This window comes from Lithobates pipiens, unplaced genomic scaffold (genome assembly GCF_037356315.1).
Source record: "Lithobates pipiens isolate NorthernLeopardFrog02 unplaced genomic scaffold, aLitPip1_a1.2 Scaffold_47, whole genome shotgun sequence".
NCBI classification, from domain to species: Eukaryota; Metazoa; Chordata; class Amphibia; order Anura; family Ranidae; genus Lithobates; species Lithobates pipiens.
Window position 1 is genome coordinate 1,055,102 of NW_027507871.1, and position 21,413 is coordinate 1,076,514.

Genomic DNA, 21,413 nt, shown 5'->3' on the forward strand with positions numbered 1-21,413 from the left:
GCGCTGCAGGCACCGGTGAGTTTGGGAGGGCTTGCTCTTCCCAATCTGCGAGTCTACTACTGGGCTGCTATGTTGGTCACCGTCTCTTGGTGGTTTGCGGCGCGGAGATCTAACGCAGCGGTGTGCCTTGAGGCTGCTCTTCTGGGCTCCCTGCAGGATCTACGAAATTTGGTCTACAGGGGGGTGAAGGCGTATGCTACTCTCCCTGGGCCGACGAGGGCGACAATTAAAGTCTGGAGTGTGACCGAGCGCAGGTTTAAGCGGTCGGGGTGCTGGTCTCCGGCCCAGCCCTTATGGGGTAATCCTAACTGCCGCATTTCAGAACGATCCCGGACCCACAGGTGTGGGGCGCGTTTCGGTATTAAAACCTTGGGAGATATCATGTCATTGGGTAACTTGTTATCACTCCATCAGCTGACTCTCTCCCATGCGCTCCCTGGCTGGATGTATTTCAGGTATGCCCAATTACGCCATGCGGCCAGAGCTCAATTTCCTGACCCCCCGGTTTTGCAACTTAGTCCCTTGGAGGAGCTCTTTACAGGGGATGGCCCACGTAAACCTCTGTCCGAGTTGTACCGCACCATTCTCCCAATAGACTCTTCTAAACTGATCTCGCTTTGGGACAAATGGAAGGCCGATATCCCCACACTGGAGAGGGAGGGTTGGGAGGACTGCTTGGAGCGGGGCCCCAAGTTGGTTATCTCGGCGGGGGACAAACTTATTCAAACTAAATTTCTACACAGAGTGTATCATACCCCCGTGCGCTTGGCCAGGATCTACCCTGCAAGGGATCCTCACTGCCCCCGTTGCAAGTCGGAACTAGGGACGTACCTCCATATGTTCTGGGAATGCCGTAAGCTCTCTAGATTTTGGTTGGAGATTTTTGACCACTTAAATACCCGGCTCAACCTGAATGTCCCCAGGACTCCTGAATTAGCATTGCTGGGCGTCCATGATAATGAACAAAGGCCACACCACACTAAGCTGCTGATTTCATATCTCCTTTTTTACGCTAAAAAAGAGATCTTATGTAGATGGATCTCCTCTACTCCGCCTAGTGTCGTTTTATGGGAAAAGAGCGTGAATAATGTTTTGCCGCTATATAAGTTAACACACCTTAAATCGAGGATGTCCGTGGAAATTTGACAAGGTCTGGCTCCCATGGACGTCTAGTTAGACAGATGGTTCTGGTTGAGGGGGTCCCCCGCCCCCCCTCCCCCCCTTCCTTCCCCCTCTCTCTTTCCCCCCTCTTCTCTCTCCCCCCTCTCCCCTCTTTCCTCACTTCCTCTCCTTCTCCCTCCCCCCCCCTTTTTTTTGGGGGGGCTTGCACAATCGCCTGTTATCTGTTGGCGGGGGCTATACAGAGGTGGCTGGTTCCTTGAATCTTTTGACGACCGGGGTTACTTCTCTACTACTGTGTCTTGCTGCCTGACTCTTAATAACTCGACTGTATGAATACTTGTAAATGTGTTCTGTACCATACTATGTTCCGGTCTTGATGTATTTAGAGCAACTGTATTCTGAGCTACTGTACTGTCTATAATTGTTTGACAATAAAGCACTCCTGTTGTTCAAAGTAATGCCTCATCTATCCACCGGAGGGCAGTATTCAGATCCAGATCTATGACTGTACCGGCAATAGAACTCTCTAGTAAGCAATGCCTCATCTGTCCACCGGAGGGCAGTATTCAGGTCCAGATCTATGACTGTACCGGCAATAGACCTCTCTAGTAAGCAATGCCTCATCTCTCCACCGGAGGGCAGTATTCAGATACAGATCTATGACTGTACCGGCAATAGACCTCTCTAGTAAGCAATGCCTCATCTCTCCACCGGAGGGCAGTAGTCAGGTCCAGATCTATGACAGTACCGGCAATAGACCTCTCTAGTAAGTAATGCCTCATCTCTCCACCGGAGGGCAATGCCTCATCTATCCACCAGAGGGCAGTATTCAGATCCAGATCTATGACTGTACTGGCAATAGACCTCTCTAGTAAGTAATGCCTCATCTCTCCACCGGAGGGCAGTATTCAGATCCAGATCTATGACTGTACTGGCAATAGACCTCTCTAGTAAGTAATGCCTCATCTCTCCACCGGAGGGCAGTATTCAGGTCCAGATCTATGACAGTACCGGCAATAGACCTCTCTAGTAAGTAATGCCTCATCTCTCCACCGGAGGGCAGTATTCAGATCCAGATCTATGACTGTACCGGCAATAGACCTCTGTAGTAGGCAATGGTTGCACTCACCGAGCTTCACCATGATGTTGGACTTCTTGCGGTGTATGATGTATATTACCGAAATAGTGATGACTGTGAACAATACAGTGATGAGGACGGGGAGGATCCATGAAGGATTATCTATGGAAAGAGAGAATGGTTATCCATTACACAGAGGCCACCATGATATTAAAGAGCACATGTCACAGACAGGGCCTGATTAACATGGGGGCTATTGGAGCTGCAGCTCCAGGCCCCTTTCTCAAGATAGGCCCATTTGCCCCCCCCCCCCCAAAAAAAAAAAAAAAAGATCAACTTCGAGGATTGTAGGTCGGTGATCAGGAGTCACAGAGACCCCACATTTGGGGGGTAGGTAGCTAAAGCCCCACTCCAGCACTGGTTACAATATGGGGCTGCTATCATCTATGGTTCCGGAGATACGGGGCTCCTTGTACAGCCTGTCAGAAGCTGCATACAGAGCGGCAGTATAAATACAGCTGGGACACTCTGCAGCAGACGGAGAGGATGACATCACAGTGCTGATAATAATTATTTGTATATTACTTCTGATAATTAACCCCTTGTCACCCAGGCCCATTCTGAGTCTTCTCTCCTACATGGAAAAATCATCATTTTTTTTATGCTAGAAAATGACTCAGAGCCCCCAACCATTATATGTTGTTTTAGCCGAGACCCTATGGAATAAAATGGTGCTCTTTGCAACTTTTTATGCTACACGATATTTGTGCAGCAATTTTTCAATGTTTCATTCATAAAAATAACACTAAAGTTGGACGATTTTTTGTTGTGTACTAAGCAATGTTTACATTTTTTTACAGGTTACATGTTTATAGTCACAGAGGAGGTCTAGTGCTAGAATTATTGCTCTCACTCTAACGATCGTGGCGTATGTAACCTGTGTGTATCTGGCTCTGATACTAACCAATCCCTACCCAGGGACTGACTAGTATCTCTCCCCAGCCTGTCCCCACACACCCTCTCACCCGCTGACCTGTGAATGGGGCGATCACTCCCGCAGTGTTATTGTCTTCTGCCAGTCAATACAATGATTAGTGTTGCTAACTATAGCTGGCAGCACTGATTGTTTTGGGGAAAACCTGACAGGCTGGTTGTACTCAAGTCGGTTAATAGGTTGACTTGTGTAAAACCAGCTAGCCCATACATAGATCGACTATGGCTGGTCTCTGCTTCATTGGTGTAATTTGAATTCATGTCTGGCCCGCTTAACCACTACGCAGTCCCTAAACATCCTTCCACAAACCTTTACATTTTTCCTTCCCAGATTACTTCATCCTCCTCTCCTATACATAGTGCCCACTGACATACTCTCCACACTTCTCTCCTGTACATAGTGCCCACTGACATACTCTCCACACTTCTCTCCTATACATAGTGCCCACTGTTATACCCTCCAGACTCCTCTCCTATACATAGTGCCCACTGTCATACCCTCCAGACTCCTCTCCTATACATAGTGCCCACTGTCATACTCTCCAGACTCCTCTCCTATACATAGTGCCCAGTGTCATACTCTCCACACTTCTCTCCTGTACATAGTGCCCACTGACATACTCTCCACACTTCTCTCCTGTACATAGTGCCCACTGTCATACTCTCCACACTTCTCTCCTATACATAGTGCCCAGTGTCATACTCTCCACACTTCTCTCCTGTACATAGTGCCCACTGACATACTCTCCACACTTCTCTCCTGTACATAGTGCCCACTGTCATACTCTCCACACTTCTCTCCTATACATAGTGCCCACTGTCATACTCTCCACACTTCTCTCCTGTACATAGTGCCCACTGACATACTCTCCAGACTCCTCTCCTATACATAGTGCCCACTGTCATACTCTCCAGACTCCTCTCCTATACATAGTGCCCACTGTCATACTCTCCAGACTCCTCTCCTATACATAGTGCCCACTGTCATACTCTCCACACTTCTCTCCTATACATAGTGCCCACTGACATACTCTCCACACTTCTCTCCTATACATAGTGCCCACTGTCATACTCTCCAGACTCCTCTCCTATACATAGTGCCCACTGTCATACTCTCCAGACTCCTCTCCTATACATAGTGCCCACTGTCATACTCTCCACACTTCTCTCCTGTACATAGTGCCCACTGTCATACTCTCCACACTTCTCTCCTGTACATAGTGCTCACTGTCATACCCGTCACACTTCTCTCCTGTACATAGTGCCCACTGTCATACTCTCCACACTTCTCTCCTATACATAGTGCCCACTGTCATACTCTCCACACTTCTCTCCTATACATAGTGCCCACTGTCATACTCTCCACACTTCTCTCCTATACATAGTGCCCACTGTCATACTCTCCACACTTCTCTCCTATACATAGTGCCCACTGTCATACCCTCCACACTTCTCTCCTATACATAGTGCCCGCTGTCATACCCTCCACACTTCTCTCCTATACATAGTGCCCGCTGTCATACCCTCCACACTTCTCTCCTATACATAGTGCCCGCTGTCATACCCTCCACACTCCTCTCATGTACATAGTGCCCACTGTTAGACCCTCCACATTCCTCTCCCTCACCTGCACATACTTCCCACTTTTATACCATCCATACTCCTCTCCTATGCCTCTTACCCACAAAAACTCTTCTTTAAAATGATACTGAATATCCTCAATGTTACCAGCTCTAGAATGGGCACTAAAGGAAATCTCACAGTCCTCATATTTCTTCTGCCCCATTATTAGTACTTATTTCATGTTGTAATGACTATTGTGATGTATAGAGGAACACGGGGGATGTCGGCTACTCCAAATATAACACTTGTGAAAAAAAGTGTCCCTGAAAATATTTTTGAAATGTTGACAACTCTGCACTTAGGCACTGCCCAAGGGCCACAGGGTCAGTAGGGGCCCCATGAGAGGCTCCTGTGATAGTAAAGCGGTAGTAAACTTTTCTAACATTACTACTTTTTAGAGGCCCTGAGGTAGGTTATGCCATAATGTACAAGTATGCCCAGCATATTAGCACATTAGGGTACACTTACCTGTCAGACCTCCAGTGCTGTGCTGTGATCAGTCCGGCGGGGCCCGGGCACTTCCATCTTTACCCGGACTTCCGTCACTTGCCTTGGCCAGGCTGCGTTGATGTCATTCCCACACATGCTCATGTGCATCCTCTCTCTCCCATCCCCCCCTTTCTCTCTCATCCCCCCTCTCTCTCCCATCCCCCCCCTTTCTCTCTCATCCCCCCTCTCTCTCCCATCCCCCCCTTTCTCTCTCATCCCCCCTCTCTCTCCCATCCCCCCCCTTTCTCTCTCATCCCCCCTCTCTCTCCCATCCCCCCCCTTTCTCTCTCATCCCCCCTCTCTCTCCCACCCCCCCTTTCTCTCTCATCCCCCTCTCTCTCCCATCCCCCCCCCCCCCTTTCTCTCTCATCCCCCCTCTCTCTCCCATCCCCCCCCTTTCTCTCTCATCCCCCCTCTCTCTCCCACCCCCCCCCCTTTCTCTCTCATCCCCCCTCTCTCTCCCATCCCCCCCCCCTTTCTCTCTCATCCCCCCTCTCTCTCCCACCCCCCCCCCTTTCTCTCTCACCCCCCCTCTCTCTCCCACCCCCCCCTTTCTCTCTCATCCCCCCTCTCTCTCCCATCCCCCCCCCTTTCTCTCTCATCCCCCCTCTCTCTCCCACCCCCCCCCCTTTCTCTCTCATCCCCCCTCTCTCTCCCATCCCCCCCCCCCTTTCTCTATCACCCCCCCTCTCTCTCCCACCCCCCCCCCCCCTTTCTCTCTCATCCCCCCTCTCTCTCCCATCCCTCCCCTTTCTCTCTCATCCTCCCTCCCTTACTCCTCACACCTCCTTCATCCCCTTTCTCTCTTCTCTCTCTTTTTAATTTAATTTGTTATAACAAAAAATTGTTTACATTTTTATTTATTTATTGTTTATAAAAAGCCCCCCAAAATCCTCAGCACCCGGCCCCTGATGTTCTTAATCCGACCCGACCACAGGGGTATCTATATTGTGAAGACAAACTATAAATGCATGGCAGGAGGATATAGACCAGACATCACTAAGGGGCAGATCCGGACCAAGTCATTGCCCCATGCAAACTGCTCCTGTCCCACCCAGACCGAGTCACTGTCCAACCCGGACCGAGTCCCTGTCCCACCCGGACCGAGTCCCTGTCCCATCCGGACCAAGTCCCTGTCCAACCCGGACCGAGTCACTGTCCCACCCGGACCGAGTCCCTGTCCCATCCGGACCGAGTCCCTGTCCAACCCGGACCGAGTCACTGTCCAACCCGGACCGAGTCCCTGTCCCATCCGGACCGAGTCCCTGTCCCATCCGGACCGAGTCCCTGTCCCATCCGGACCGAGTCCCTGTCCAATCCGGACCGAGTCACTGTCCAACCCGGACAGAGTCCCTGTCCCATCCGGACCGAGTCCCTGTCCAACCCAGACCGAGTCACTGTCCCACCCGGACCGAGTCACTGTCCCACCCGGACCAAGTCACTGTCCCACCCGGACCGAGTCACTGTCCCATCCAGGCCGAGTCACTGTCCCACCTGGACCGAGTCACTGTCCCACCCGGACCGAGTCCCTGTCCCACCCGGACCGAGTCCCTGTCCCACCCGGACCAAGTCACTGTCCTATCTGGACTGCTCCTGTCCTGCCATTTGAGAGCCGGACCCTCCCCTCAGCTGTCATTATGATTATCACAGCAGCTTTGGATGGAGGGTGGGAGAGGGAGCTGCTGGAGTTAGCTTTTTATGTTACCAAGCTGATGATTGGTTGATAGAACCGCCCTACATCCTAGCAACCAATCAGCTGCCGATTAATTTGAAATGTTAGCTTCAGTAGCTCCCTCTCCCGCCCATCCAAAGCTGCCATGCCTCCCGCTCTCCGCTCTATGTACCTGAGTACGGTAGGAAAGTTGGGGCAGAGATATGATGGGGTGTAGGTTTGTGGGGGGCTGTGATGGGGTGCAGATTTGTGGGGGGCTGTGATGGGGTGCAGATTTGTGGGGGGATGTGATGGGGTGCAGATTTGTGGGGGCTCTGATGTGATCGGGGTGCAGATTTGTGGGGGGCTGTGATGGGGTGTAGATTTGTGTGGGAATGTGATGTGATGCAGATATGTGGGGGGGCTTTGATGTGATGGGGTGTAGATTTGTGGGGGACTGTGATGTGATGGGGTGTAGATTTATGGGGGGCTGTAGATTTGTGGGGGGCTGTGATGTAATGGGGTGCAGATTTGTGGGGGGTTGTGATGTGATGGGGGTGTAGATTTATGGGGGGCTGTAAATTTGTGGGGGGCTGTGATGTGATGGGGTGCAGATTTGTGGGGGGCTGTGATGGGTGCAGATTTGTGGGGGGCTGTGATGTGATGGGGGTGTAGATTTATGGGGGGCTGTAGATTTGTGGGGGGCTGTGATGGGGTGCAGATTTGTGGGGGGCTGTGATGTGATGGGGTGTAGATTTGTGGGGGGCTGTGATGGGGTGCAGATTTGTGGGGGTTGTGATGTAATGGGGTGCAGATTTGTGGGGGGTTGTGATGTGATGGGGGTGTAGATTTATGGGGGGCTGTAAATTTGTGGGGGGCTGTGATGTGATGGGGTGCAGATTTGTGGGGGGCTGTGATGGGTGCAGATTTGTGGGGGGCTGTGATGTGATGGGGGTGTAGATTTATGGGGGGCTGTAGATTTGTGGGGGGCAGTGATGGGTGCAGATTTGTGGGGGGCTGTGATGGGTGCAGATTTGTGGGGGGCTGTGATGTGATGGGGGTGTAGATTTATGGGGGGCTGTAGATTTGTGGGGGGCTGTGATGGGGTGCAGATTTGTGGGGGGCTGTGATGTGATAGGGTGTAGATTTGTGGGGGGCTGTAATATCCTGCTTTACCTGCAGGGGGAGATATTGCCCTATGCGAAATTGGGGGGTACTGCGACCTTCTGGTCAGACGATTGTTATGTCAGAGACACATAGACAACATATACAGCCCCCTGTATACGGCTCTCTGTACACCCCAAGAAGCCTCAGGAAAGCGATAACCTCCCTTTATAAATTGTATATAATTACAAGATACAGGCTGCCATTCTAACACCTCTCACTAGATGGACCTGAGCCCTTCCGACACACGGTGACCCCCAGCGAGGACACGACTTGGGAATTTCCAAGACGTTGCGTCAGAGACTTACCCTTGTCATATGTAAATGAAGATTTTATGAAGAGGTGGCGGCTGGGGTCCCGATATATGAGAAAGAATAGATCGATAGATCCGATTATTGGACTTTGCAAACTTTTAATCAATTGTCATAATGTGTGTAACATGTTTATATCCTGAGACCATCAGTTCCATCTAATGTAGCATTCCGCTAATTGAGGTATTTCAGAAAATACTACATTATGGCCACTAGATGGAGCTGATGATCTTGAGAAACAGATTACATGCATTACAGCGATTATTTCTGATCGCTGTGCAAATGCTTGAGACGTTCGCACATTTTATCTTTCATAAATAGACCCCCTAAGTGACGATTACTATTTCCTGACAAGAAGATGTAATTGTGACGTGTTAGATCTCTTAATAAGAAGATACAGAAAGTGATTTTTTTTTTTTTTAAAGCCCTTCAAGGCAGATTAAACTTGCCCCAGTCCACGGTCATGTGATCCACGGTCATGTGATCCATATGTGTCTTTATCCCGGATGGGTAGTCAATGCCAACAGCCAACCAGTCCCCACACTGTGGCAAAATGATGCATCTGCCATCTTCTGGAGCTGGAGAGGACTCTACCACTGGACAGCCTCACATTTAGTACCCCACCCTTGGGTAACGTGACTCACATTTAGTACCACACCCTTGGGTAACGTGCCTCCCATTTAGTACCCCACCCTTGGGTAACGTGCCTCACATTTAGTACCACACCCTTGGGTAACGTGACTCACATTTAGTACCACACCCTTGGGTAACGTGCCTCACATTTAGTACCACACCCTTGGGTAACGTGCCTCACATTTAGCACCCCACCCTTGGGTAACGTGCCTCACATTTAGTACCACACCCTTGGGTAACGTGCCTCACATTTAGCACCCCACCCTTGGGTAACGTGCCTCACATTTAGTACCACACCCTTGGGTAACGTGCCTCACATTTAGTACCACACCCTTGGGTAACGTGCCTCACATTTAGTATCACACCCTTGGGTAACGTGCCTCACATTTAGCACCCCACCCTTGGGTAACGTGCCTTCCATTTAGTACCACACCCTTGGGTAACGTGCCTCACATTTAGTACCACACCCTTGGGTAACGTGCCTCACATTTAGTACCACACCCTTGGGTAACGTACCTCACATTTAGTACCACACCCTTGGGTAACGTGCCTTCCATTTAGTACCACACCCTTGGGTAACGTACCTCACATTTAGTACCACACCCTTGGGTAACGTGCCTTCCATTTAGTACCACACCCTTGGGTAACGTGCCTCACATTTAGTACCACACCCTTGGGTAACGTGCCTCACATTTAGTACCACACCCTTGGGTAACGTGCCTTCCATTTAGTACCACACCCTTGGGTAACGTGCCTCACATTTAGTACCACACCCTTGGGTAACGTGCCTCACATTTAGTACCACACCCTTGGGTAACGTGCCTCACATTTAGTACCACACCCTTGGGTAACGTGCCTCACATTTAGTACCACACCCTTGGGTAACGTGCCTCACATTTAGTATCACACCCTTGGGTAACGTGCCTCACATTTAGCACCCCACCCTTGGGTAACGTGCCTCACATTTAGTACCACACCCTTGGGTAACGTGCCTTCCATTTAGTACCACACCCTTGGGTAACGTGCCTTCCATTTAGTACCACACCCTTGGGTAACGTACCTCACATTTAGTACCACACCCTTGGGTAACGTGCCTTCCATTTAGTACCACACCCTTGGGTAACGTGCCTCACATTTAGTACCACACCCTTGGGTAACGTGCCTCACATTTAGTACCACACCCTTGGGTAACGTGCCTTCCATTTAGTACCACACCCTTGGGTAACGTGCCTCACATTTAGTACCACACCCTTGGGTAACGTGCCTCACATTTAGTACCACACCCTTGGGTAACGTGCCTTCCATTTAGTACCACACCCTTGGGTAACGTGCCTCACATTTAGTACCACACCCTTGGGTAACGTGCCTCACATTTAGCACCCCACCCTTGGGTAACGTGCCTCACATTTAGTACCACACCCTTGGGTAACGTGCCTCACATTTAGTACCACACCCTTGGGTAACGTGCCTCACATTTAGCACCCCACCCTTGGGTAACTTGCATTCCTTTTAGTACTTTTTCAGCAAATAGCTGAGAGGGTAGTTGCCTTACTCCATCCAAAACCGAAAACTACTATTCACTAGAAGTACACTTTAAGCCCTTGTACACACGGGTCGGACATTCCGACAACAAAATCCGTCGGATTTTGTCCAACGTATTTTGTCCGAAACTGTTGCATACACACGGGTCGGACAAAGTTGTCAGAAAATACGATCGTTCAGAACGTGATGACGTTATTTCGTTACGATGGGACTACGTTCAGGCTAGTAGCCAATAGCTTTGGTGTAGGAATTTGATCTGAGCATGCGCGGCACTTTGTCCGATCGGAATTCTGTACACACAATCGGACAAAGTCCGATCGGATCATGTTGCCGGAAAGTTTTATAGCCCAGCTCTAAAACTTTGTCCGTTGGATATTCCGACGGAAACAGTCCGATGGAGCCCACACACGGTCGGATTATCCGACAACACGGTCCGATCGGACATTTTCCCTCGGAATGTACGGCGTGTGTAGCAGGGCTGATAACAAGGTGAATAGTAATAGAGAAAAAGAAGTGAAGTATGAAGAGGGAAGGGAAGGAATCTCACCGGATGAAGTTGGTTTGATGATTGACTCGGTCGGCAATGGGGCAGTAGTTGGAATCAGATCCGGCGTACAGAACATGCAAGTGCCCGTCCCGGTGTACTGGGTACAACTATACCCATCCGGGCAAACACACTGCGCCTTCTTGGTACGGGAACATTTTTCTTTTTCAACTAACGGTGGATCTGCAGTACAAAGATAGAAAACAGAATAATATGAGCCAAAATATTACCCAAACCCCAGTATATACCGTATACTGTGTACTGCGATGTTTGGACAAATTACCCACATCCAAGAAAGAGGAAAAAGTGCAAAATTCCTCATATAAACCTAAATTGAATCTAATTATAATTTGTATTCCTTGGTTTCCTCTTTCCTTTTATCAACAAGCTAATAATGTTTTTAAAGCGGAGGTCCACCCTAAAGTGGACCTCCGCTCATCGGAACCCTCCCCCCCTCCGGTGCCACAATCGGCACCTTTCAGGGGGGAGGGGGTTGCAGTTACCTGGATAATCCAGGTAACTGCACCCACTTCCGGGATAGCTCTCTGCGGAAAGGGGCGTAACGTACGCCCCTTTCCGCAAGTGCCCACCCCCTTCCCGCAAGTGCCCCGCTGCCTGCTGGGAAACACACAGATCCCAGAGGCAGCGGGGAGCGTCCTTATTGCGCAGCGCGATTCGCGCATGCGCAGTAGGGAACCGGGAAATGAAGCCGAAAGGCTCCATTTCCTGATTCCCATACCCAAGATGGCGGCGGCAGGACCCGACAGGCGACCTAGAGATCGGCTTCGGGTGCCGACATCGCGGGCGCGCTGGACAGGTAAGTGTCACTATTTTAAAAGTGGACTCCCGCTAAAGCATTTCCTGAACATGGAAAATCGTTATTTTTTTTCCTTACACCCAGTGATGTCATCACCAGGACTCTGCGCCTCTCTATGCAATGCAGGCAGACGATGGCTATCCTGTCTCCTACAGACCACACATGTTAGGAGTGTCGGTGGTTCCCACTGCCGGTCGGCTCCCGCATCCGCCAGCACACAACGTCAGGTGGAAATGAATGTAGCCACCATGGAGGACTTACCACATGAGTTGCAGTTCATGCACCTTGTAGCATAGTTCCAGTTGGATGTGTACCTTCCATCTTCACATGGCTGGCACTCCGTGTCAGAAGTCTCTGTGCATTCTTTCTTCACATATTTACCTGATTGGACAAAATAGACAATTGTTTAAAATGCAACTGAAGTCTCAAATGTATGTAACTTTTATCATGTGTGACGTTATTTGCTTGGAAATTACCTAAAAATATATTTTTCTTTTTTGGGAAATGCACTTCCTGCCCTCTCATTGCAGTGTTTTATGCTGGCGGAGCTGAGTAATAGCCACACCCCTCATCACAGACTCTTATCAGTGAGGAAGAGAGGGGGCGTGTCCTGCCCTCTCATTGCAGTGTTTTATGCTGGCGGAGCTGAGTAATAGCCACACCCCTCATCACAGACTCTTATCAGTGAGGAAGAGAGGGGGCGTGTCCTGCCCTCTCATTGCAGTGTTTTATGCTGGCGGAGCTGAGTAATAGCCACACCCCTCATCACAGACTCTTATCGCTGAGGAAGAGAGGGGGCATGTCCTGCCCTCTCATTGCAGTGTTTTATGCTGGCGGAGCTGAGTAATAGCCACACCCCTCATCACAGACTCTTATCAGTGAGGAAGAGAGGGGGCGTGTCCTGCCCTCTCATTGCAGTGTTTTATGCTGGCGGAGCTGAGTAATAGCCACACCCCTCATCACAGACTCTTATCGCTGAGGAAGAGAGGGGGCGTGTCCTGCCCTCTCATTGCAGTGTTTTATGCTGGTGGAGCTGAGTAATAGCCACACCCCTCATCACAGACTCTTATCGCTGAGGAAGAGAGGGGGCGTGTCCTGCCCTCTCATTGCAGTGTTTTATGCTGGCGGAGCTGAGTAATAGCCACACCCCTCATCACAGACTCTTATCAGTGAGGAAGAGAGGGGGCGTGTCCTGCCCTCTCATTGCAGTGTTTTATGCTGGCGGAGCTGAGTAATAGCCACACCCCTCATCACAGACTCTTATCGCTGAGGAAGAGAGGGGGCATGTCCTGCCCTCTCATTGCAGTGTTTTATGCTGGCGGAGCTGAGTAATAGCCACACCCCTCATCACAGACTCTTATCGCTGAGGAAGAGAGGGGGCGTGTCCTGCCCTCTCATTGCAGTGTTTTATGCTGGCGGAGCTGAGTAATAGCCACACCCCTCATCACAGACTCTTATCGCTGAGGAAGAGAGGGGGCGTGTCCTGCCCTCTCATTGCAGTGTTTTATGCTGGCAGAGCTGAGTAATAGCCACACCCCTCATCACAGACTCTAATCAGTGAGGAAGAGAGGGGGCGTGTCCTGCCCTCTCATTGCAGTGTTTTATGCTGGCGGAGCTGAGTAATAGCCACACCCCTCATCACAGACTCTTATCGCTGAGGAAGAGAGGGGGCATGTCCTGCCCTCTCATTGCAGTGTTTTATGCTGGCAGAGCTGAGTAATAGCCACACCCCTCATCACAGACTCTTATCAGTGAGGAAGAGAGGGGGCGTGTCCTGCCCTCTCATTGCAGTGTTTTATGCTGGCAGAGCTGAGTAATAGCCACACCCCTCATCACAGACTCTTATCAGTGAGGAAGAGAGGGGGCGTGTCCTGCCCTCTCATTGCAGTGTTTTATGCTGGCGGAGCTGAGTAATAGCCACACCCCTCATCACAGACTCTTATCGCTGAGGAAGAGAGGGGGTGTGTCTGACCAGATAGGAGGCATCCAGTACACAAATAATTATAAATATATAAAAAGGAAAAATAATAATTTTTTTGAATATATAAGGCATGGAGGAAAACTATGCTAAGCTCGACATATAGATTGATTTTTATTATTATTTTCATACATTGGTTGAGGGACAATTATAAACATACAACAAAATATCAAGGATACGGGGTACTAAAGGGAGATTAGGTTGTGCATTTAGTTGGACATATAGATTCATTCCTATTTTGCTACATAGGGAAAATGTTGAATACATGATATTTATAAGGAATTTTGATATTTCCAGGTGCGGTCACCCACCGGGCGATATCGGTCTCCCTCCTGTCTCCCCTGGGAAGACACCAAATAATATTGTCATTTTCTGTAAGCCTATGATCTTATATATCTCTGTGGGAATTTTCTTCCTTTCCCTTCTCCCTTCCCCCCCCCCCCCTCCCCTCCTTTCCAGTGGGTGGGACGAGTGGGAGTGGGAGGAGACCACTGCGACTAGCCCAGGACCATCTCTAGGGAGAAAAATATAGTTTTCTTTGAATACATCAAAAACAAGCCTCTGGGTCAAGCACAAACGATTGGTGGAAATGGTAAATATTATAAGTGGACCATAACAAATACAAAGTATCAAATTAATTTTCTTATAGATTGTGATCTGTTTTTTCTCTTTCTTTGATATCTCACAGAAATTTGATAAAAGCAGCCCTTTTACAGTGCTGTTTCCCCCTGAAGAAGACCGTAATTTCTAGATGGTCGAAATGCATTGGGGCAGTGGGGTGCTCTATATTGTACTCACTTAAATTTTGTGAAGATTTTTTGTAATCATTTTTCTATTTGAATTATATATTAAATGATGCTGTATTTATCCAATTGTTTCAATAATGTACACCAGAGCTTGTATTTTAAAATCATTGTGGTCAACATCCTATTAATAATAAACAAATCTTTTTTCTATTTTATTATTGTCTCTCATGCTGCTTAAAAACCCCAAGGGGAACTTATTGTACATTTGGTTAGAAGGGATATGGACAAAGTCCGAGATAGGATGTCAGAGGCGGAGAGGAGAGTCGGAGAAGCTGAGGACACAATCCGCGACCATGACGCCTCCCTCCGTACACTCCAGCTGAAAGTTAAAGCCATGGAGGCCAGAGCGGAGGATCAGGAGAACAGGAATCGGAGGAACAACCTCCGTCTGGTGGGTCTCCCTGAGGGTCGGGATCCAGTGGCATACATGGAGCGGCTCCCGCAGGCCCTATTCTCCCCCTCACTTCGCGGTCGAAAGAGCGCATCGGATGCCGTCCGTCAGAGGCCCACCTGGAGCTCCACCCAGAACCCTTATCTTTAGGCTGCTCAACTTCAGAGACCGGGATCTGGTGCTCAGGGAGGCCCGAGAAATAGATAAGCTGCGCCATGAAAAGGACAAAATTATGCTGTTTCCGGACTACTCCATAGAGACCCAGCGGCAAAGACGGACCTTCGACCAGATCAAGGCGCAGCTCTGCACCAGGGGGATGAACTACAACATGCTGTTCCCGGCCCAACTTAGAGGGGTGGATGGCGAGTCGACAAATTTTTTTACCTCCCCAGAGGAAGCATCCCGCTGGATAGACTCCCTACCTAGAGACAGTTGAAGCAGATTCCCGGGCGGACGCCGGCTCCACTCCCTGCGCTTTGTTCCTGTTCACAGGCTCCACGATCTCACTCCCCCCCTGGTGGTCAGTGCACCCCCTGAAGTTACACCTCTCGAGCATGCTGGGCTTATGTTTTCCTACTGCCCCCATATGGTCTCCTGGGAGCCGGACTCTCTCCGTCCATGCCACGTGGCTGATGGGGAGCAAGGGAAGCTAGGGGCTCTAATGACTTCCTTGCTGCAAGGAGCATTGAATGGAACTCAATACTAATACTTAATCTTTACAGAGAACTGTGCGGGGAGACTGGAGCTAGGGGATGCAAGGGACCATTTATCCCTCCTGTTTATATCCCCCCCCCACCTTGTGGGATCAAGTTTGAATGGTCCTTAGGTGGATTTGGGACTATTTTTTCATGTACTAAAGGTATGGTTGCAACTAAGGAAAAAAGAAAATAACTGCGCTAAGGTTAAGAATGTGAATGTGTAAATGTGTAAATATATAAAGAAATTCCTGTGAGGATATTAAGCTGCGGCTTCGCTATGTCACATGCATGCAAATAAGAAAACGAAAAATCATAAGCCGCGCTAAATGGATACCAAAGCAAATACAACCAACTATTTGTGCAATAATATAAAAATAAATATTGGAATAGATATTAGTAGATGCAACCAACTGCTAGTGCAAAATATGCAAGTAAATATTGAAATAGATATTATATAGGGTATGGCAACCCTATATGTGTAAATACATATACGTGATACAAAACATATAAGTATTGAAATTTCTGATCCCAAAAACCCACAAATGCTGATGGGCACGTAAATTAAGAATCAGTGACATACACCTATGATAAAAATAAACATATAAAGTATAAACACCCAGTGTATGAACAATGAGTCCGTATAAAGAACAAGAAGGGGTTAACGTGAGACCAAAATAAAGTCCTCTGGGTAAAAACCACACTAATCCTGGAAATCCAAATATGGGAGCAGTTATGTTCAATCCACCACCAACACACGATAAGATTTACTGCTTACCAGATATGATTGACCCCCCACTACAGAGGGTCACACGGGGCTTTATAGGGATGGACGTCACTTCCAACCGCAAGGTAAAGGGGTTCCTCGATGTCTTCCTGGCTTCGCTCTTTTAGGAACTCTTGGGAAGAAAACTCACTCCCGGACACTCAACTCAGTAGTCCAAACAGACTCAGAGCCAGGGGCATCAAAACCATAGGAAAAAAGTAAAGCTCAAAATAGTGTAAAACCCTTTTTATTTTAAGGTAAAAATATAAAAATACACTTACAAGTGTGTAAAAGAAAAAAGCGCCTTAAGTCCGTGGCGCCGGCCGGACACACACGGACAAACTCGTTCTCCTGGAACCCGTCACAAAACCGAGGTGAATGTAGCGCACCGCTCAGCCCTACGCGTTTCGCAACAAAATTGCGTCATCCAGGGGCACGAGCGGCACGCTGTATCACCTCCATTTATATGTCTCTAATCATCTGAGCCTCACTCTGGGCACCTGGCTTTTCCCGCCAAAACCAAGCCTCGTCTTGGAATCAACGTCTGATTCGTCAGGCAGTGATTCCAAAGGTCAATCCACAAGGTTGGGCCCACCCTCACCCCGCCCTCATATGTAACCTGTCATGTCCGTTCTAATACTCAGCTGAATTAAATTAGGCACTGCCAGTGTCTCAATATGTCATATGGGCCATGTATCCCAACTCTACAGATACATACCCTTATGCTGGCCAGGTGCCCAGAGTGAGGCTCAGATGATTAGAGACATATAAATGGAGGTGATACAGCGTGCCGCTCGTGCCCCTGGATGACGCAATTTTGTTGCGAAACGCGTAGGGCTGAGCGGTGCGCTACATTCACCTCGGTTTTGTGACGGGTTCCAGGAGAACGAGTTTGTCCGTGTGTGTCCGGCTGGCGCCACGGACTTAAGGCGCTTTTTTCTTTTACACACTTGTAAGTGTATTTTTATATTTTTACCTTAAAATAAAAAGGGTTTTACACTATTTTGAGCTTTACTTTTTTCCTATGGTTTTGATGCCCCTGGCTCTGAGTCTGTTTGGACTACTGAGTTGAGTGTCCGGGAGTGAGTTTTCTTCCCAAGAGTTCCTAAAAGAGCGAAGCCAGGAAGACATCGAGGAACCCCTTTACCTTGCGGTTGGAAGTGACGTCCATCCCTATAAAGCCCCGTGTGACCCTCTGTAGTGGGGGGTCAATCATATCTGGTAAGCAGTAAATCTTATCGTGTGTTGGTGGTGGATTGAACATAACTGCTCCCATATTTGGATTTCCAGGATTAGTGTGGTTTTTACCCAGAGGACTTTATTTTGGTCTCACGTTAACCCCTTCTTGTTCTTTATACGGACTCATTGTTCATACACTGGGTGTTTATACTTTATATGTTTATTTTTATCATAGGTGTATGTCACTGATTCTTAATTTACGTGCCCATCAGCATTTGTGGGTTTTTGGGATCAGAAATTTCAATACTTATATGTTTTGTATCACGTATATGTATTTACACATATAGGGTTGCCATACCCTATATAATATCTATTTCAATATTTACTTGCATATTTTGCACTAGCAGTTGGTTGCATCTACTAATATCTATTCCAATATTTATTTTTATATTATTGCACAAATAGTTGGTTGTATTTGCTTTGGTATCCATTTAGCGCGGCTTATGATTTATGGTTGCAACTAAGTTTAAGCCCTTAGATTGTTCTAAGTGTATGATGCTAATCACTGCTGGCAGATATTTCTTCGCTCCCTTGGGGCGGTTTCTTGTTTTTTATCTTTTAATTTTTCTTTTTTTTTACTGATACTGCCTCCAGGAAATAGACTGCGGAGTGTCCTGCTCCTATCATCAGAAACTGTGTCCTTGGTGTGCTGCCTGATACACATTGCCCCCACAGGAGACCCTCCTAGGGCATAGTTATATAAGTTCCCTGTTGGGTTAAATGTTGGGCTCTCAGGGCACCCTGTGCCATGTGTGACGGGGTGCGGGGTGGGTTGGGATGGGTGTTATGGTTTATAGGTTTTGTTTTGTTTCTTCGTTTTTTTTCTTGTTTTCATGGATCTAGACATCTCTTAACATTGAATACAATATGCAAGCACTAACAGGCGATTTTAAGTGGCTAGGTATTATATGTGGACAGAGGATATGGGATGTTTGTGGGTTGGCGGGTGTGCAGATCTCTCTGGGTCCAGACAGTGGCGTTTCCCCCGGTAATTGCCCCTTCCCCATTAAAACATGGTTCCATTGAAGGTCGTTTCTTGGAATGTAAGAGGCACGAATGATGGGGTAAAACGCTCCCTAGTCTTTGAGTACTTGAAGAAATACAACCCTCAGGTTTGTATATTGCAAGAAACGCATCTGGTGGGTGGCAGAATTATGAGCCTTAAACTGCCCTGGGTGCGATATCACTATCACGCTACCCACTCGAGTTATGCCCGGGGGGGGTCAGCATTTTAATACACAAGTCTCTTACCTTTGAACTTCTTACGGTGAAACTGGACCCAGAGGGACGCTACGTGCTGCTACATGGGCTCATAGACACGGTAGAAATGGTGATAGTGGGTTTATACCTGCCGCCCCCTGCCAATCTCTCTTTTCTTCATCTAGTTACCTCCCTACTGGCACAAATCCCTACAGACAACATCCTCCTGGTGGGGGATTTTAATATACCCCCGAACCCCTCTCTTGACAAACTCTCCCTGGATTCTAACACTGACTCGATCCTCTCTAGATGGGTCCAGGTCTTTGGACTGGTCGATGTCTGGCGGTGGAAACATCCCTCGGAACGCATGTATACATGTCAGTCTTTATCTCATAACACCCTATCCGTTATCGATCTTATGTACGCCAGCACTAGTATGCTTACCAAAATACAAGACCTCAAGATGCTTCCACGAGGTATTTCTGACCATTCGCCCCTGTTTTGTTGTATACAAACCAAGACACCCCCAGCAGATAGGATTTGGCGTTTATCCAGGTTTTGGATAGCCAATCCCACTCTGGAGGTCGAGTTGGGCAAAATGATCAAACAATATTGGTTAGTGAATGAGGGCACCACTTTGCCAGGGAATGAGTGGGAGGCCTTTAAGGCATACATCAGAGGTTGCTCCATATCCTCTATAGCTAGAGAACGTAAGAATGACCAGATTACGTTGGAGGAGGCGGAGGAAAAAGCCCTAGCTCTTGAGTCCTGCTATGCCCAGACTGCGAACCCTATTACAGGCCAAGATATGAAAGTGGCTTATAGAGAGGTGATGATACGCAGGGTAACAAAAGTACATAAATGCCAATTGGTACAGACAATACAGAGATATACATTTGATCAGGGGGACAAGACGGGCAGGATGCTGGCTTGGATCTCCAGGGAGCAGTCCCCAGTTTCCACTATACCCCGGCTCCGACGGGAGGATGGAACCCTGGTGGCTGATCCGGTGGGTGTCAACGCCTGTTTTGTAGACTACTACTCCAAACTCTATACCTCTAGGACATCTGGCTCGGCTAGAGAGCTAGCCGAATTCCTGGACGGGGTGCCCTTCCCGACCCTCACGCCCCTAGCGTGAGAAAATTTAGAAGCCCTGATTACCGTGGAGGAGGTTCAAAGAGCACTAAGCTCTCTGCAATCAGGCAAAACTCCAGGTTTAGATGGGTTCCCACCAGAGTTCTACAAACAATACATGACAGAACTGGTACCCAGGCTGCACCACATGATTTTAAAAATGCTATAGGATGGGGATCTCCTGCAATCAATGGCCCAAGCTAATATAGTAGTTATACCCAAACCAGGGAAGGACCCGCAACTGTGCTCATCCTATGGGCCTATATCCCTTCTCAATGCAGATGACAAAATATTGACCAAGATTCTAGCCAAGTGCTTGAATGATGTGATACTCACCTTAGTACATGCAGATCCGTCAGGCTTCATGCCCGGTAAAGGGACGGACATTAATCTCCGGAAGTTGTATGCGGTCTTGGCCTCTGGGGATGAGTGCGGGTGACCTGCGGTAGTGACCTCCCTGGATGCAGAGAAAGCTTTTGACTCGGTTGAGTGGCAATATCTATGGGAGGTCCTCCGCAGGTTCGGTTTCGGCCCGGTTTTTATCTCCTGGGTCAGGGCCGTGTACACATCTCCAACAGCTAGTACAGGTACGGTCCTTTCCCCACCCTTCCCTCTAGGTAGGGGGACAAGACAGGGGTGCCCCCTTTCCCCAGGATTGTTTGCATTGGCAATAGAACCCATGGCGATCCTCCTGCGATCCAATCCCCAGATACATGGCGTTACGGTGGGCCCACTACATGAAAAAGTGTCAATGTATGCGGACGACACACTCTTGTATCTCCGAGATGATGGGACGTCCCTACAAATAGCACTATCAGAGATTGACAGATTTGGGGAATACTCGGGAATATGTGTAAATTGGGGAAAATCCATATTATTCCCACTCCACTCTGACACTAACTCTCGTATATATAATATGTTGGCAGTTCAGGATACATCTAAAGTCTCCCAGCTAGGTAGGGCATGGCCGGATGATATTCCAAGCCTGGCGGATAAGGATTGGGAAGAGGGCATACAACAGTACTTGCCCCTGATGATTTCAGCCAGAGATAGATTCACCCAATTAAAGTTCTTACACCGTGCCTACTACTCCTCAGCCCGCTTGACAAAAATCTATCCCGGTAGATGCCCCAAATGCGGATCGGATGGTGCAGATTTCTTCCATATGGTTTGGTCCTGCCCCAAATTAGAAGAGCTCTGGAAGGTAATCTTTGAAGATATTAACTCTATAGGGCAT

General features: G+C 48.6%; 1 protein-coding gene and 1 long non-coding RNA gene across 9 annotated transcripts in view; one reads left to right on the forward strand and one right to left on the reverse strand.

Moving 5' to 3' along the window:
* Positions 1-21,413, forward strand: part of LOC143956924 (uncharacterized) — a 114,067-nt gene that overhangs the window by 76,853 nt on the left and 15,801 nt on the right. The window lies entirely within an intron of this gene.
* Positions 1-21,413, reverse strand: part of LOC143956921 (tumor necrosis factor receptor superfamily member 1B-like) — a 120,851-nt gene that overhangs the window by 28,487 nt on the left and 70,951 nt on the right. For 5 of the 8 annotated variants that reach the window (XM_077467094.1, XM_077467093.1, XM_077467089.1 and 2 more), the window contains 3 exons: positions 12,229-12,348; positions 11,154-11,333; positions 2,252-2,362 (listed from right to left, as the gene is read on the reverse strand). In XM_077467094.1, coding sequence (XP_077323220.1) covers positions 2,252-2,362; positions 11,154-11,333; positions 12,229-12,348 — 411 coding nt within the window. Of the gene's footprint in view, positions 1-2,249; positions 2,363-11,153; positions 11,334-12,228; positions 12,349-21,413 lie in introns of all 8 variants that reach the window. The other 3 variants (XM_077467092.1, XM_077467091.1, XM_077467095.1) reach the window with 2 other exon arrangements.